The 19,044-nt window shown below is 40.4% G+C and overlaps 1 protein-coding gene across 1 annotated transcript in view; it reads left to right on the top strand.

Moving 5' to 3' along the window:
• Positions 1-19,044, top strand: part of Dnah7 (dynein axonemal heavy chain 7) — a 253,668-nt gene that overhangs the window by 90,886 nt on the left and 143,738 nt on the right. Inside the window, 7 exon segments of the mRNA XM_036172739.1 lie at positions 5,225-5,437; positions 6,462-6,571; positions 10,434-10,602; positions 13,553-13,564; positions 13,566-13,631; positions 13,634-13,667; positions 13,818-13,945. Coding sequence (XP_036028632.1) covers positions 5,225-5,437; positions 6,462-6,571; positions 10,434-10,602; positions 13,553-13,564; positions 13,566-13,631; positions 13,634-13,667; positions 13,818-13,945 — 732 coding nt within the window.

The raw sequence follows: 19,044 nt of genomic DNA, 5'->3' as shown, positions 1-19,044 counted from the left end.
ACTGTAACAGAAACTCTAAAGCAAGCCTGTTCCTTAGAACTTACTTTCGTGCAAGATAAACCAAATATTTGGCATTATTTATTATTATTATTTATTATCATTATTGTTATCATCATCATTATTATTTCTTTGCTCTTTTTTGTTGTTATAAGAAATACCAGAAGGTGGGTACTATTGTTTGTTGCTTTTTCTCTTTTGGAGGCCTGCCACCCAGCTCCCAAATAAATCAATATCCGATCTTAACTTGGCTTAGTTTCTTGCCAGCTTTCTTTTACTTAAATTATTTTGTCTATCTGCTTCTGGCTTTTCCCATTCTCTTGCTTCTGTAAATCTTACACTTACACTGTGGCTTGCTGTGTAGCTGGGTGGCTGGGTGGCTGGGTGGCTGGGTGGCTGGTCCTCGAGTCCTCCTCCATCTCTGGCTCCTCCTTCCTTTTCACTCCTCCATCTCTTTCCTTCTCCCTCCTCCCAGATTTCTCCTTCTATATATTCTCTCTTCCTGCCAGCCCTGCCTATCCTTTCTGCTGCCTCACTATTGCCCATTCAGCTCTTTATTAGACCACTGGGTGTTTTACACAGGCACCGTAACACAGCTTCACAGAGTTAAACAAATGCAACATAAACAAAAGTAACACATCTTAAAATAATATTCCCCAACAAGATACTTCATACAGAGAAGAGATTTACTTCTATTACATCTGTAGGCTGCAAGTCCCAGATTTAGGCAATCCTATCTGGTTGTGGTTACTCTGATGAGGACCTTCTGGTTATATCACAACATGGTGAATGGCATCATGGCTAGAGAGTGAACAAGAGGAAGAGACATAGTATGAAAAAAAAACAAAACAAAACAAAACAAAAAAACAAAAAACAGGGACTGACAGGAGACCAAGCTCCCCTTTAAATACCGACCTGTGTCAGCATTCCACATCTGTGACAAAATGCCTGAGATAACCAGCTTAGAGGAAGAGAGGTTGATTTGGGCTCAGGGAAAAAAAAAAGAGAGGGGAGGAAGAAGAAGAGGAAAGAAAGAAAGAAAAGGGAGTAAAGGAAGAAGAGGATTATGTCCATTGTACCTTTGAAGGACACACCCCACTGATCCACTTCCTTCAATAAGTCCTACCTCTTGAGGTTTCCAACACTGCCCAACAGTGCCACCACCAACAGCCAAGCCCTCTGAGGAACCCTTTAATCCATTCTCACAGGAATGAATCCAATTCCACACGACTTGCTTAATCCCTCAGAGGGTGATGCTCGCAACCTGGTTACTATCCACAAGGCCCCACACAGCTTCCACTGGCTCATCTCTGCTACAGTGGAGACCAGACCTCCAGTGCACACACCATTGAGGGACACACGCACATCATGTTTCAACCATAACAGTACTACCTCGAGTAGCAAGCTCACGGGAGAATGCTTGGAGGACCCTTGAGATCCAAAGGAGAAAGGTGGCCCAAAGTGTCTCACCACTTCCTAGGGTCACTTCCCCTGTCTGTCTCTCCTCTCTATAAGTTTCTGATTACAGGACAACATTTTTCAGTAGCTTAGAGTGACAGACTCACAGTTGACCAAGTCTAGGGTGTAAGTGGAGCTTTTTTGTCCTGAGAGCCTACTCTCAAATAACCATTCAGAGAGTCTTATTAATTATAAATGATTGGCTGATAGCTCAGGCTTTAATAATTTATAATTATTAAATATTATAATAATTTAATAATAAACTAGCTCTTACCACTTAAATTAACCCATTTCTATTATTTTATGTGCTGCCATGAGGCTTGTGGCATTTACCTCTCCAGCATGTCTTGCTTCCTCTCCATCTGGCTGGCAACTCTTCTGACTCTGCTCTTCTTTTTCCCATCATCCTTAGTTTGATTGTCCCACCTGTATTTCCTGCCTGGCTATTGGCCAGTCAGCTTTTTATTAAACCAATTTGAGTGACAAATCTTTACAGTATTCAAAAGGATTATTCCACAGCATTTCCCCCCTTTATCTAATTGAGAAGGAAGGTTTTAATTTTAACATAGTCATTGTATACAAAAAATTATATACAACAAAAACAGTTATTTAGAAAAATTAAAGTTACAATACCCAGCTGATTTATATTTGGCAAATTTAGAGAAAATACTCAATTATCTATCATATCTTGGTGAGTCTAAAATTTTTTACCTAATTCGCTTCCTAGCCTAACTGAGGAAAACTTTAAGTCTAATTATTTAGTCTTTGATTCCAACAAAGACTGCAGAAGGATATAATACTATCTAACAAGAGAGACATCTGGCTGCCTGGACAGTCATACAAAGTTCTTCTGAAACATTGGGGCATTCAACCTTGACCTACAGGCCTAGTATATCTGACAACCTTTTCGGTGAAGGAGGGAATTTTGAAGGACTTACCTTGACAAAGTTTGGCAGTTGCCTTTTTTGAGTCCTGCTAGTCCAGTTTGGACAGAATATTGCCAGCAACTGAGGCAAGGGCAGTTTCTTTGTCCAGTGGCTAGCTTTTGCCACAAAGAAAGCAAACTTCATATGGAGTTTCTTCAATGCCCATCATCTTCTCTGAAGTAAATTGGTGCTGTCAGAATCAGACATGTCTCACTGTCATGAAAAGCCCTAGGTTATTAAACGTTTTAAATGCCATATTCTGTAAGTCTTTGAAGTGTTTGATGACCATCTATCTATCTAAATATATCTATGTATACCCTTGAAAACATACCTAACATGACTATAAGTTTGACTATTATAGATTACTATTAAAGTATTTTTAATTTTACATTATATTTTAAGTGAGCTGCATATCACAATACCCCAAACAAGAATAGAAATATACATACAGTATAACATAAATAACTTTAAATTTATATCAAAAAACTAAAATACATACCAATGTAAAATATTTTTAGATTAATAGTTATTTTTTGATTAAAGTAGATTCAACAATCTACCTTTTATCTCATCATTTCTATATTATATTAACTCCTTTCTTTATTTTTTTCATGGCTACTATCAATAACAACTTGTAACCAACCCCCCTTGAATGATAATAGACACCCATATCCCATTTTGGGGGAATGTGGGCATCATTCTCTAGATTACTTCCTGTTGTTTGGGGGTGCTGATATCTTTGGGGGAACCCTGAGAAAATCAGGATAATTGTTAAATCTTGACTAGAGTAATTTGTGAAGTTGAACCACCTCAGCTGGCAGCCTTAAAGTTGCTTTGAATGCAGAATTCTGAGGAGACTGTAGCAGAGGCATTTTGAGATGCTGGATCATCTGAGCCATCCATTTTCATTGGTGTCTAGTCATATTGTTCTGAAAATATATAAACTTTTAAAGGTAACGTAATTTCTGTATTAATACAAGAATAGACTGTGCATTGTACACAAGTTAGTCAAAGATGACTTGTTTTTATATTCAAGCAAGTAAAATATATATCATGTGTCTTAGAGTTCTTCTAGGTTTATTTCTTTATGTCTGTAGTCAGGATTTCAGGGGCTCTTCCCCAATCAAACCTGGTCCATATTAACTTGAAATGAACCCACAGCCTCTCATTTCTGTGGAAATAAAAGCATAACCTCTCCCCACTAAGTAATGCATTTTTTTTAAAATAGTAATGTATCTTTTGACTTCCATTTTGAAGTCAGGACACTTTAAAAATCTATAGGTTGGTTTAATCCAACAGTTTCTATAATCCAATGTGTTCTTATCAGCTGTCATTCCTTCCTTAGCAATCAGAAAATTCAAAGACAACACAGTAACATACAGGATCCAGACTCTCTGTGTATTTCCCATCTTTACATAGCTTATTATATATTTTTTATCACTCTATTCCTTTTTAAAGGACTTTATTATTTTTAAATTATTTTTTAATCTATGACTCTGTCTCTACCCCTTTTTTTCTCTCCCAAGCCTATGTATATTTTTAAAGGCACTGTAACCCATTTAGAAGTTTATTTTTCCATCTGGATCTCTCTTTACTGAGCATCTGTATTGTTTTTTGATCACTTAAAATGAATCATAAACTGCTATGTCAGCTGCTGGCACTGGTCAGCTCAGTGAATGACAACTAGCTCCTTCCCCTTCGGGTCCCCAAGAACCTACCTTCATGGCAGAGGTGCCAATGGGAGCCAAGTTTACTGCCTCAACTCTGGGGAGTGTTTGGGTCCACACTGCCACTGAGTAGTGTGCCACCCACTGCTCATAACTCCATTTAAGTGTACAGTAGCAGGGCCTCCTAAAGAAGCCCTGCCTGTGTTTGCTGTTAGCATGAGCCAGAAAGCTGTCTCTTAAAGGAGCTTTGCCTCTGCTTGCTGCCAGCCAACAGAGCCTACCCGAGAAAAGGTGGTTACCAAGAAGCCACATTTGACTCCATTTTTGTGTGTTTAGAATCTTTTTTACGCTTTGTCAGGTCTTATGTGCAAATTCTGGCCCCACTTTGGAATGCCATTTATAGGCAGAGTTTCTTTATGTCTCAGCAGTTGCTCCCAAATAACCACACAGATACTTACTAGTTAGACAAAAAGGGGGAAAAGCTGTGGAATAATCCTTCTGTACACTGTGAAAATGTGTTGCTCTCATTGTTAATAGAAAGCTGATTGGTCGATAGCTAGGCAGGAATTTTGGTGCAGAGAGAATGCTGGGAGGAAGAAGGGTGGTGTCGGGGGAGTGGCCAGTGGAGAGGAAACAGGAGAAGCAAAATGAAATCGAGGTAATGCCACATGTCAGAATGTAGATTAATAGAAATGGGTTAATTTAAGTTGTAAGAACTAGTTAGTAATAAGCCCCAGTTATTGGCTGATCATTTATAATTAATATTTAGTCTCCATGTTGGTTATTTGGGAACTGGTGGGTGGGAAAGAAAAGTCCATCTACTCTAGGGAAAAGTAGTTTGTTGAGTCCTGAGAAGAGCTATGGTTGGCTCTGATTGGGTCTCTTCCTCTCCTTCATGTCCCATAAAGATGGGGCAATAAGATTCGCATAACCACATAACCATACAACATAACCACAGAGAATAGAAGAAGCGTAGAGAAGTATGAGGCTGACACAAGCCACATTTGCCTACCGTGTCTGCCAGAATGGGTTTATTATCTTAATTCCTTTGCAGGAGGGAAAATAGATTAGTTTTCAATTACATGGAAATTACATCTATATGCATAAATATAAAAATGTGTTTGTTTACACTGATTCTGATCACATTGGGAAATAGTACTTTATTTTTTTTTTCAGGTCCTTGAGGAATACTTGAATACCTGTAACAATCAAATTGATGATATTGTCACATTGGTCCGTGGCAAGTTATCTAAGCAGAACCGTGTCACCCTGGGAGCCCTTGTGGTCTTGGATGTCCATGCTAGAGATGTCCTTGCAAGCCTCGTCAAAAAGAAAATCAGTGATGATACTGACTTTGAATGGTTAAGTCAGCTTAGGTATTACTGGCAAGTAAGTGGTATCATACAGAATTTCAACTCAGCTTTTAAGTTCATGCTTGCTGGATCAGAAGGGTAATCGGGTCAGTAATACAGGACTTTTTGCTAATGACTTTCTATATATGTTTTTCCAGATTGAAAATTAAGGCAGCCAATAACTAAACCTATCACCATCAAAAGCTACATTTACATGCCTATATTTATATTCAAATGTATAATATACCTTAACATACATGTCCATGTAAAGGCAACAAAATGAGCAGAAATTAGGTCCTTTTCAATGCATTATTATGCTTGTTATTTACAAAATGTTGGGGTTAGTCAGCTTAAAATTCTGTATTTAGATTCCTGATATATCTAAGTGAGGTACAGGCCAGTCTTCTGGTCTGGTTTAGTCATTAAAGAAGCCAGAAACATGAATCATAAGGAAGGAATTTTTCAGGCTCTCTGGGTGGATGCTGATGCTTACTTATCATGACTGGGATGGAAGGAGGGGCAGGTATAGTTATGGTGGCCTGCTGAGTGTGGGAGAGACGGGGCGGGGGACGGGGTTCAGCAGTTCACAGGTTCCGTGTAAGTCTGAGGAGGTCTGGACAGGAGGAGACAGTTAGGAGCCAGCACTGTCTCAGCCATTTCAGGGTCACAATATCTGGTGGTAGGAGCATGGGGGATGGAATCCCTGTTTCAGAAGCAGATACTCCCTTATCAGAATATAGACAAGGTACTTATCTCTGTAATCGGGCTCCGCAGCTATAAAATTGTGATAGTGGTCATAACTCCATATTGGAGAAGAATAAGATAATACATGAGAGAAGGGGGACATGTTTTAAAATATTCTATGAAAAACATGGAAACCATTGACTTCTGTTATTCATCCAGAAAACTAGCTGTTGAATTCTTCTAGTGAGTGAACCGGTGCCTGAAAGGTAATTCTAAAAAAGTCTGTGTTGTGGTTGTTCTTATTAAAAGAGCTTGTGAATTCATATTGTTTGAAATATTGCTTTCTAACCAACTCCTTTTGATCCGATTGATCCCAGGAAAATCATCTAGAAACAAAGATGATCAATGCTGGTTTGCGATATGGCTATGAATATCTGGGCAACTCCCCTAGACTAGTGATAACCCCACTTACAGACCGCTGCTACAGGTAAGCCCCACCATCCCAAGCAGAGTGGGAAATAGCTTCCCTGCCTACCCCCGAGCCCAGTGACTGAGTTAAAGGTACTTAATTACTTTCACCTTGCATTCTATAAATTTACCCTGGGTTGTTCTTCCCCACCTCTTAAACCTCCTCTCGATTTCATTTTCTCAGCTCTGCAGTTTCTTTTTTCATTTCTGGGAACCAGGCTGTTCTGAGGCATGGCTGTGGTTAGAACTTACTATTCCCACTTGGTTCCATTCTGCCTCAAACTCTCTGGCTTCTTTTTGGACCATTTGAAGTCTATTATTTTTTCCTTCCCCTGAATACTGAATTTTCTAGAGTTCCATTTCTATGTTCCATGGTATCCAACTGTTCATTTCCAGCCTTTAACTACTTACGCCCTAAAGAACTATGTCTGGACCTTTCTCCTGCAATTGTTCACAAGGCACACATCTGCTTGGTGCCCCCTTTGATAGATCATAGGTACTTAAGAAATATTTACATTTTATTCCAGGTGCAGATTAACCATCTTATGTATTAAATTAGCTTAGACCAACAGAGTGTACATCTAAGAAGATGGCAATAAACATCCATTATATTTTTATTCTATTCATTCTTTCCCTTGTCTTCTGAGACCCACCCTCACACCATTTCATACCTACCCAACTTTGTGAACTCTTAGTTATTATTTTTTTAATCTCTTGAGCCCAATTCGTGAAGTCCTTGTGCTCTTGGGTATGTTGACATCCCCTGGAACATGTTTATCTTACCAGGGGTAACATCCTTAAAACAAAACAAAACAAAACAAAACAAAATAAAACAAAACAACAAAACCCAGATCTCCCTCTCTCGACAGCCACCAGTTACCTATAGCTCCTCATCTGGAGGTAGGACCTTATGCCACCTCCTCTCTCCATGCTGAGATTCTATCTGCCTTGAGTTTCCTACACAGGTCTTGTGAATGCTATCATAATCATGGTTAATTCATGTGTGCAACTGCCCAGTGGCATCCCCGGTCACACCTGGCTTCTTCCTCTGTCTCATTGTTGAGGTGTGCTTGCTACACTTTATGTTCTTTACCAGACCCTTTCATGCGTAAGGACTATGTGCTATTTTCTCCCTTGTCTCCAACACCACCACATTTTCTGGCTTACCAGAGGCATTAAATAAAAGATATTGAACTGCAGTTTTAAAGTAGACTGTTAGAGAATACTCAGAATTATGAATACTTTTGGAGGACCATTATGACTTCTCATATATTTGATTGTGAATTATGATGGCTTTTGGGTAGAAGATAATGTTAATATCTGGGTCTTCTTATAGCTCCGTGAGGAGTGTAGTTTATGGAACATGAAATAAATTAGGGAGATTTGTCCAGGATTAAGTTCAAGAACACTGCAGAAATACCGCCATTTGTTTTGCGCTAGTGGCCTGGTGCCTGGGCAGACACACTCACTGGAAGAAGCTACATTACTGGCGTGAAGGTTGTTGCTTCTGATGGAATGCCATACCCACCTGAAGCATTTATAGAGGTTACAGTACTGGATTCTCTTTAGAGTCCACATATGTCCACACACCACCATGTATCTGTGAGGGAAATCATAAGTTTCATCTACTCATTCAAGACACAAAGTATATACTCTGGTAGCATAGGGCAAAGATGGCGTAATACATCTTTTCCTTTTTTATATCAAATGAATATGACTAGAAAACAATGTAATATACCACTTCATTATCTAGTAATGATAACCTTGGAAGAACATAGGCTAAATAAAAACATGCTATTGTTTTCAGCTTCAGAAAATGAAAAAGACACAGACGTGTGACCCAAATGTTCTGCTGTCAGATGGGGAAGCTAGATTAGAAAACAATGCAATAGTGTACTGAGTGAGAGTCTATAGAGAAACATTAGGTGACATTGGTGCGTTACGCAAAGGGGACAGAGGTCGCAGGTGACTCCCTTGAGAAGTGCTAAGGAGGGTCTGGATGGACACCATATGTTACATGGTAAGTGGATTGATAGCATGGAAGGGCAAAGGCTCTCTGCATTGCTTCACCAGCAAGTTTAATTCACTTACATTTAATATGATTAGCAAACCATTTGGACTCATTAAAATAATTGTACTGTGTGTTTTATGTCCCCTGAGCCTTAATTTTGATTTTAATTCACTTATTTTAATAACATTCAGTAAAATTAAATATTATTTTAATCATACTCTTTATCTCTATTAGTTTTTTAAAGATTTTTCTTTTCATTGTTGATTTAATGTTACTAGAAGTTATTTAATTTTTCATGGTTACTAAGGATGTTTTTTTCTGTTCATGTCTTTCTTCCATTCTGGAATGTTCTTGGCCATTGCCATTAAATTGGGCCATTTTCTCGCTTCTTTATTTTGTGACCTTTAACTTTTCTTATTTTTGATCTTCTAACTCTTTGGGTAATTCCCTCTCATTTACCTCTTAACACGTAATTTTCTTTCCTTATGTTTATGCTAATATTTAACCTATTACTGAGTTTTCAAAAATTTATTGGGTATATTTTTGTTGTAGAATTTCAAGTTGTCTCTTTTAAATTGGCCTCTCTTCCTAGGAGAGAGAGAGAGAGAGGGAGAGAGGAAGGAGGAGAAGGAAGAGGAGGAGGAGGAGGAGGAAGAGAGGAGAGGAGAGGAGAGGAGAGGAGAGGAGAGGAGAGAGGAGAGGAGAGAAAGAGAGATTGCTGAGGTTGCTTGTGACCACTAGGAACAAAGAGGACAGGACAGGCTGCTGTGTGTGTAACAAAACTCACAGGTCCCTGTTCATCTACTGATGCTGCTTTGTGTCTTACTCAACAACGACCCCCACTTTCCAGTTTTCACTATGAGCATGGTTAGGTAAGGGTTGCTTCCCCATGCTGCCTTTGATGATGTCAGTTGTAGACATAGCCGTAGTTTCAAACTTACCTCTGAAGAAGGCTTTAGGGTTTTCTTAGGTTCAGGAAATAAATTTTTTTCTTAGTTTTGCCTCATATGCAATGAGAAATGAAAAGTTGACCCACCCTCTCCATGAGGAGCCTTGTAGGCTTGTTACCCAGACCTCCATGAAGCTTGTAAGCTCCCTTGTCCTCTCTCTGCTTGACCTAGTCACTTCAGTGGGTGCTGGAGAGATTGTGGTTCCTATTAGAGATAAAGCAGTATTTCAAAGAGCTACAAAGGTGTGACTCCATCCCACTTCCTCTTTTTCCCCAAGTCTGATGATTTCATATCTGTGCTGCCAAAAGTGCATTTGTGTTTATTTGTATCTGCCCAAATAATACATATCTTTGCAGGTTTGCCCACAATCACATCTCCATCATTGAATTCCCTCATTGGTGACATCTTTTATTCTTTAAGTGATGGCTGTAGATCTTAAAATTATTTTCTTTCATTTGACTTTTCCATATATTTCTAATAAGGTTGGGTTTCATAGAGTCAGCTGGATTCTCCACATTGACCAGAAGTTGGGATTGAATTCCAGAAGTACATTTGTTCTAATGTATATTGTCATGTATATGAGTGTATATAAGTATATACATGTGAATTCTGTCTGCCTGCCCATCCATCCATACATCCATCCATCCATCCATCCATCCATCACCTACCTATCCATCCACCCATCTATCATATATATGTAACACACACACACACACACACACACACACACACACACACACATTCACATACTATCATCTATCTACTTTTAGAAGTAAAAGTAATAACTAATGTACTGTCAGAGATTTTTCTGAGGTTAGCAGGAAGGAAGGAATTATTAAAGAGGAGCTGGCAGTTAGGATTCCGTTTAGCTTTTGGTTTTTGCCATGTGTTCATGATTCTGTCCATTTCTCTTACTCTAGGACCTTATTTGGAGCCCTTCATTTGCACCTTGGAGGGGCACCCGAAGGTCCGGCTGGCACTGGGAAGACAGAAACAACCAAGGATTTAGCAAAAGCTGTAGCCAAACAATGTGTTGTCTTCAACTGCTCCGACGGGCTGGATTACTTGGCTTTAGGAAAATTCTTTAAGGTTAGAGTGGGCGCCTCATTTCTTTTCAGTAAGGGTAGATGATCAGAGATGAAAAGGAATTAAAAAGAGATACAACTGAATGCAAGTGGAAGCTTAACTATGCCTTGTAGAGGTAAAAATTATAACACAGTTTCAACTGGTCCCAAGGACATACGCTCTGCCTCCCTCCAGTCCCTGCTGTGCTGGTCATTTCCTGACTGTTCCTCATTGGGCTTTCTACTTAAAATGCTAGCTGGCTACTTGGGTACCCTAACCACAAAGCAGCCTCTCTGGCGACAGAAGTCGGGTTGCAGAGAGGGTTATTACATACAACTCATTCTTTAAAAAAGCAAATAAAGTTTGTTAAGTGGGATCTTTAAATATATTGGGCAGATAAAAGTTTGAGAACCACTCACTGAGTAGGCTGTGGTGTAGAACTCCAAACATTTCTTTAATCTTTGTGTTGTATTATCAATAGTTTCAGGATTCACTAATTGACTGTTATGGGTGCATCTTAGTTAGTTGTTGGTTTTTTGTTTTTTTTTTTCAGTGGAAAAAAATGTAAAATCTAAAAAAAAAAAAATCTTGTTTTATTTTTTTAATAATGTGCATTTGTGTTCATGATTGTGCCTGTGTGTATTTGTCAGTGTGCACGCACATTCGTGCTGTGTGGGAGGAGGAGGTCAGGAGGTTGATACTGGCATTCTTCTCAATTGCACTCCACCTCTTTTTGAGGCAGGGTTTCTCACTGGCTTAGAGCCAAATAGACTAGTCTGGCTAGCCAGTGATTGCCAGGGATCTACCTGGCTCTGCTTCCTCCACACTGTGGTCACAAGCATGTATCACTATGCCAAGCCTTTTTTTTTTTTTTTTTTTGGTGCTGGATATTGATTTCACATTGTTGTGATGGTGTGTCAAGCATTTTACCAACCAAGCCATCTTCCCAGACCCAAAATACTCAGTCCCAAAATGGCTGATTCACATGGCTCCCTGACTACCATGCTTTATTTATCTAAAGCTATCTGATTCTAGAGGTCTGTAAGATTGTAAAAAGGAGAATCAAAGGTGTAAAGTGTTTGTTCGGAAACTACGGGAGCAGCTTGTTTCTGGCAGCTGGAATCCTTAAAATGCTGGGTGGAGCCTCGAGCACAGCGCTGTGCTTTGGGGTTGGGGGCTCTTTGCAGTTACTGCCTTTTATTTTTCTGTGATTTTGATTGTCCAGATATAGTTTTTTTTTTAAACTATTCTGTATTACTTACTTTTAAATTACTTTAAAACTTTTTCTTTAGCAAAATTAATAGTTTCAAAAATTAAACTAACAAAAATGTGTTGTTCTTACCCAATACAGTAAACTGTTTTCCTGAATGATATGCCCTGGTCATTTTTTACAGTGTTGGTATTATATAAGACTTTACGTTTGTGATTCTAAAACAGAGTAAGATTTTTATTTAAGGAAGTCAAAACAATAAGAAGTAAAGTGATAGGGAAACATCAGAACGACAATAATTCTTCTATATGTCACATAAACTTGCTGCAGCAACTAAGAACTAAGTTGCAGAGTTAGAATGTTCTTGATGTAGTTTGAATAAACAGTGCATTCCAATGTGTTACAAGCAATGCCCAGCTTCTTTATGGTAATAGTCTCCCATTTTTTATTCAGATGGATATATTTCAATAGAACTAAATTTGCTTATTGATAAATGCTAGTTGATTGTGTGGATACATTTTTGGTGTTAAGTTCATGCTAAACAGCAGGGGTACAAATAAAGGTATAGTTCTTATTATTAAGAACCTCATAATCATTCAATCATTATTTTTAAAATTATCATCACAGGGGCTGGAGAGATGGCTCAGTGGTTAAGAGCACTGGTTGTTCTTCCAGGATTCCTGAGTTCAAATCTCAGCACCCACATGGCAGCTCACAATATACTGGGATTCGATACTCTCTTCTGGTGTGCAGATGGCATGCAGATAAAGCACCCATATACATTAAATACGTAAAAAAATAAAAGATTAAAAAAAGCATCACAATTTGCGTGCTTGCGTATATGATATTAAACACCCTGTTTTCTGTAATAACTAAACCTTGTACTCATGGGAGATCAAAGTCATGGGTAGTGTCTTCTCTGAAGAGTTACCTATCTTTGATCTGCATGGAGTTTATGTTCAATCCAGTGTGACTCAGGAGAGCGACATAAGTGTGTTCAAACCCAGTGTTAGTATTAGTGTCTTTGCGGCTTTATGCAAATGACTTAGCATGGCACATACAATAGGCTCAGTTGCCCTGCATTTAAAATACCTTGAAAGCACCAAGGGGCACTCTTGGCACTTGGCACATTTCAGACACACAGTGAAATGTATGCACAGGCAAATATGCCCCCCCCACACACACATGCACGTAGATGCAATCTACAAAATTTGTCCTCAAGAAATATTTAGCTTTTATGTTTTAAATTTTAAACCTGAGTTTAAGCATGTTTACTCATTCTTATTCTAGTTTTGTTCTTTATGACTAGACAACACATATTTGTGAGGCAATCCATTCTTAGGATTGTAAATTTGGCCTTGAATGCTAGTTGGCGATTTGGATATTCCAATTCCAAAGCAAATCTATCTGGCAATGGAACTTATGTTACATAGAGGGTTATTACAAACCATGCTTTAAAAAAAATCAAATAAAATCAATTTGTAAATAAAAAGCAAAGGCCTGTTAATTATAGGTGTACCTCTAAATGCCTAATGTTACACCTAGAGTAAAGGCAATTGGAAAGTTTTCCAGTTGATCAAACTCTTTATCCACCTAGAATAGTGAATTGGTAATGAAAAAATGAGCTGTCTTTAAAGATAAGGGTGAATAAGCAATTTTCTTGATAGGATATTACATCCCTGAAAAGATCAGGTGAAAACACATCATTTCAATGTAATATTCAATCAGATAAAGTTGAAGAATTTTATTCTTCTTCCCTCCCAGGGACTGTTATCTTTGTGGAGCTTGGGCCTGCTTTGATGAGTTTAACAGAATTGATTTGGAAGGTAACTTTTTCCGGGGTGGTGTGCTGCTCAACAAATCCTTACTATCCAAAGATGTTAGATAGCAGTCTGTCACCAGTGCCCGTGAAGATGGTGGCCGGTGAAGACGAACGGAACACGGCGGGGGGGGGGTGGGGGCCAGGGAAAGGCACCAGCTGCCTGCATCCATGGCCCCGCTCAATCAGTGAACTTGTGATTGCCCACAGGTATTAACGCAGGTACCGAGCTGCTGGTGTTCGAAGGAACCGAGCTAAAGCTTGACCCCACGTGCGCTGTCTTTATCACGATGAACCCCGGGTACGCCGGGCGCTCAGAACTGCCAGATAATCTGAAGGTATGAAGGTTGTAATTATGACATCTGTTTCTTTTTCACAATTTGTGAATGCAAGAGAGAGAGAGAGAGAGAGAGAGAGAGAGAGAGAGAGAGAGGAGAGAGAGAGAGGTGATTCTAGAATTGTCTTTTTAAAAACTCTGCTTTTAGGCACACCACTTTGGGAAATTATTCTGAAAGATAATGTTTAAAGCTTCAAATATTTTTACAAAATAAATGCGGAGAACAGGCACAACCTCCAAAATTAAATAGTTTTAAAATAGTAATGATTATAGCAAATGAAAAAAGACAGAAAAGTACCTGATAACTCTTAATATGTCTTTCCAGTTTGATATGCCTTTTTTTTTCAGAGCTGAGGACCAAACCCAGGGCCTTGAGCTTGCTAGGCAAGTGCTCTACCACTGAGCTAAATCCCCAACTTGATATGTATTTTTAAAGTGTTTAAATCCAACAATTGTGTATAGGTGGTGGGTTTCTTTTTAAGTTAATTTAAATTCATGGCGAACATTTTCCCATCTTTATCAACATGACTCAGACTGTGACTAAGTTTCCTGAGCTGTCACACTGTGGCCATTCAGTCTTATAAACGTGGCCGTGGCTGCTACAGGCTGCTCTCACTTAAGGCCGCTCTCTGTGGGAAGATATCCCTCAGCTGGAGTCACCTTCAACACAGTGTGAAACAGTCGACCTCCCATACCGATGCTCGTTCCTCTGAATCTATAGCACTTGTTTTTGTGTGTGTTTGTTTTGTTTGTCTTTATAAGGGACAAAACATTATCCTAGTTGCATAGAACAAAACTTTCACTTTAAAAAAGTAACTTTTCAATTATTAGTAAAATATCTTGTTTTCTCCACATATCTGTGCTCCTTTTTATATACTTCCAGGTGAGTTGTGTGTTTACGGATTGTGCATAAAGAACAATGTATGTTGGAGAATAGTTCAGTAATAATTGTAGACCCAAACCAACCAAGTCTTCGAACTAAATCCTATGTGCCTCCACTGGTCACGTGTGTGCAACGCCAGCTCTCCACGTAATTCCAGTTGCCACCAAATGTTAATACCCTTTATGTGCTAGATCAGACAATTTAGCACTTTGCCTTAGTGAAGGAAGGAATGATGTAAGGAGAAGAAGTGAGAAGTGAGGGCTGGAGAGATTGTTCAATGTGCAAAGGCTCCTGCCTCCAAGCCCAAGAACCTGAGACCGAGACCTGACTCCCTCAAGCTGAACTCTGGCCTCCACATGCAGGTTATAGCATGCATACTCTCCCCAATATGTAAATATAATAAATTTTAAAGGAAGAAAGTGGCAAATCCTTTATCTAAGAAGCTCTGTGTGACTTCTCTTTGCACTGTGTTCTAGAAAGCTCTCTCCAGCTGTTCTGTTATTATCCTTTTATTCGGTGGGATCAACCTGATGCATAATTAGTCATGAAAGTAGGAAGGCAAAATTCTGTGAGTAGCTGGTCCTAAAAAGCTGGCAGACATGATTGGCTAAATGTGCTGATGTAGGCTGTCCCATGGTGCATGTGTCGAAGGAATAGGCAGATACTTGCCCAGAGGTTCCTGGTGTGTTGCATTTTCTTTCTGCATTAAGCTAAAAGCCCCTGTCAGCTCCCTGGCTTTGTGACTGCTACTGTTCCTCCCTCTGCACTGTCTTTGTGGTTGGAGTTGCTATGGAAACCTGTTTGCAAATACATATGGAAATTCCTAGCTGGGTGTGGTGACCTGAGCCTGTAATCCAGCTTTTGGGAGGCAGTGGCAGGGGGATCAGGAATTCAAGGTCAATTTGGCTACTACCAGAGACCTTGTCTGGAAAGACACAAAAGGAATTCCTAACAAGTCTGAAATGAGCTTTGAATTCTTAAAAGAGAAAAAAAAAAAAAAAAAAAAAAAAGAAGGGAGAAAAGGAGGGGGGGGGGGGGGGGGGGAGGGAGGGAGGGAGTGCTGGGTTCCAGAAAGCATCTTTGCAAGTCCTCACTATTATCCTCGAACCCTCTGCATCTTCTTCTAACCCTCTTCTGTGGCCGATCCTGCAGTTTCTTTGGACTTGGTGCCATCCCGTTGGCACAGCTTCTTCCCAGCCATCTTCACGTCTCTTTTGGGTGAGCTGCTGTGACAGCTCCTTTGGCACTAATGTCTTCTGACCTGGATACTGCCATTGCAACACTACCACTGTCTTCTATCAAAAGAAATCCAATCCTATAATTCCAGATTTCAAAGCTCCTGGGGAGCTGCAGAGGTGGCTGCAGAGAGGTTAAGAGCACGTCCTGCTATTGCAGAGGACCCAGAGTATGTTTCCTAGTACTCTCACTGAGTAGCTTATACCTATAGCTCCAGGAGGCCCAGTGCTTTCTTTCTCCTGGACTCAGCAGGCACATGCACTCACTAACAGGTTTTCTGCAACCCCACCCCCCACCCTCCCATAATAGGTTTCTTTGCTGACACAGTAAGCCAGATCAAGCAGAACCGAAAAAGTATAATGATGGGTATACTGAGCAAAAATAACTCCCGGGTGGGTTCACTGCTCTCAGAGAATGGGGCCAGAGTCATTGCACACCTGAGCCAGGGTAGGAAAGTTTTATAGATTGTAGGTGAGGGTGATGATGTGTCCACCACAAGCTGGGTTTGTGCCCAAGTGTGGTCAAAAGCTGAGCACTTAGGTGGGGACTTGGGCAGGGGACAAAGTTGGAATAATTGCCAAGAATGCAGAACTGGGCTTTTGGCGCCTTTCCTTCATTCAGAGCCTTTCTGAGCAGGTGGGTTTGGAGAGGGGTGGGGGGAGATGGAGCTTCCTGGACCACGCAGGAGTGAGCCAGAGGCTCCATACAATCACCATATGCAAAAACTCAGACACAGACATCCATTGTGGGGCGTTTACCCACCAACCCCACAGCTCCCCAGAGTTTTCTTGAGTGTGAGCAGCAGGAATATTAGATAGAAGGATTTATAGTGCGGAGACAAACAGATAGAAAATAAAGGATAGGCTCGAGAGGGCCTGGAACCTTTTCCAATGGGCCCTGTCTCTGCCCCAGGATATTTATAAAGACGCCAAGGGGTGGAGTAAAAGACCTCCTCCCCCAGCACAGCCAAGTGCAGACCATCTCAGACACCTGCACTCAGGCCCGTGGCCCTAATCATCCTCTATGCGGACCTGCTGGGTAAAGCCATGAGGAACCCGAAAACGGGCTCCCACAATCCATATAATTAAAACATAAAAGTAAATCTTTAAGACGACTGGGCTCTTTATTGTCTACAAAATAAAGCAAGTTTATGGCCATTTCCCTATCTGTCACAGGGGGCTTGTTAGCCTCTGAATGCCCCATGCCTTTCTGCATGCGGTTTGCTCTCTCTGGAGTGTTTTCCTTAGCTTCCACTTTCCTACGTGACAAAAGAAGTCACTGTCTGAACTAACAGAGAACCACTGATCACACACAGAGTTCAGAAATGGCCATGGGCTCCGTCGTGAACCTTCGCAAGTCCATGTCTGTTGGTTCTGTGGGTACTCCTCTCCCGGGTCTCTCTCCCTCCGGGGTTGCTGCTGGTCAGCTCCACAGAAGCGTCACAGTTGTTAGTTCTCTGTCTGGAGCAGTGGGGCTGTTGGCTTCTCTGTTTTGTCGTGTGCATTACGCCCTCTCCATCTCAGCAAACTCTGGACATGGAGCCTGTGACCACAGGCCACTTTTGTTTTCTCAGACATGAGTCAGGCACCAATCTATATCCCTCCAAATTCAGGAATCCCTCCCAACTGCTCATTGTACTTGGGAACAGTGTGGATCGTTGTGGGACTCATTTAACAGCAGCTGCCATTGAAGGGAATATTTTCACACATCCCCAAGTCCTTACTCCCCAAACACATTATGTTCTACTAGTAAGCAAAAAGGTTCAGTGGTTGTGCATACTTCCTTTGTAAGTTGGCATACACTATAGTTTACGTATATTGTGATAACTGATAAGTATTATTTTGTGTGGAAAGAATCTCATCTTAGCATTCGGTTATATCTGGATAAAACCTGTATTTTTTCAATACATATCCACTTCAGAGGAGCTATATTTTACATTGGAACTACTCTAAAGAATTAACTCGCCGGGTGGTGGTGGTGCATGCCTTTAATCCCAGCACTTGGGAGGCAGAGCCAGGAGGATCTCTGTGAGTTTGAGGCCAGCCTGGGCTACCAAGTGAGTTCCAAGAAAGGCGCAAAGCTACACAGAGAAACCCTGTCTCGAAAAACAAAACAAAACAAAACAAAACAAAAAAAAGAATTAACCCAAGATTGTTTCAGAATAGTGTTCAAATGGGCATATTCCAGATCTGCTGGCAATGCAAAGCCAATACCTTGACCCACCCATAGCCTTCCAGAAAGTATAAAGGATGAGATTCCCTTATAGCATCTGTGGGAAAAAAAAATCATTACACTCAGCTAACATGGAGCTCATTCTTTGAATAGGACAACATGTTTGTGACATGTCTTTCTAGGTCCTTAGAAATGGTAAAAAACAAAAACGTACTGCTGGAGAGTTTGTTGGTTTTTAATTGAATCAATCTGCAGGCCTCTGGAGCATACTTGAGGCATATAGTTCTTATAGCACCTTCTACAGACAGAGTAGACCTTGTAGGGACTTACCTCAGCCAAGTTTTTCTGCTGAAATAAACACCGACAACTGTACTCACATCCATGTTGACCATTTGTTGTAGACATATTAACATTGGTGTGTTACCAAGATCTTCGCCTCACCCCTGCCCGATTCTCTTTTTTGGCACTCAAGAAGGAAGACCTACCATTGATTAAGTTCAAATCTAATTTACATTTGTTTCAAAGCACCGAATTTTCATCAGATCTGCAATGCTCAGAAGCTTATTGACACATCCAAAATCAAACTCAGTGTGGCACACAATGTTTGAGAATCACTTGCTTAGGCAAGCAAATACTTTTCAATTTATGCCTTGTGTGTGTGTGTGTGTGTGTGTGTGTGTGTGTGTGTGTGTGTGCACATGCACAAGTATGGTTGCTGTTGTACCACAGCACATGTGTCAAGGTGAGAGAACAACGTCCAGTAGTTAATTGTCTTCTTCTGTTATGGGTTCTGGGGACCAAACTCAGGG

This window comes from Onychomys torridus, chromosome 23 (genome assembly GCF_903995425.1).
Source record: "Onychomys torridus chromosome 23, mOncTor1.1, whole genome shotgun sequence".
Taxonomy (NCBI): Eukaryota; Metazoa; Chordata; class Mammalia; order Rodentia; family Cricetidae; genus Onychomys; species Onychomys torridus.
The sequence above is the reverse complement of the archived record's forward strand: the minus strand, read 5'-3'. Positions and strand labels throughout refer to the sequence as shown.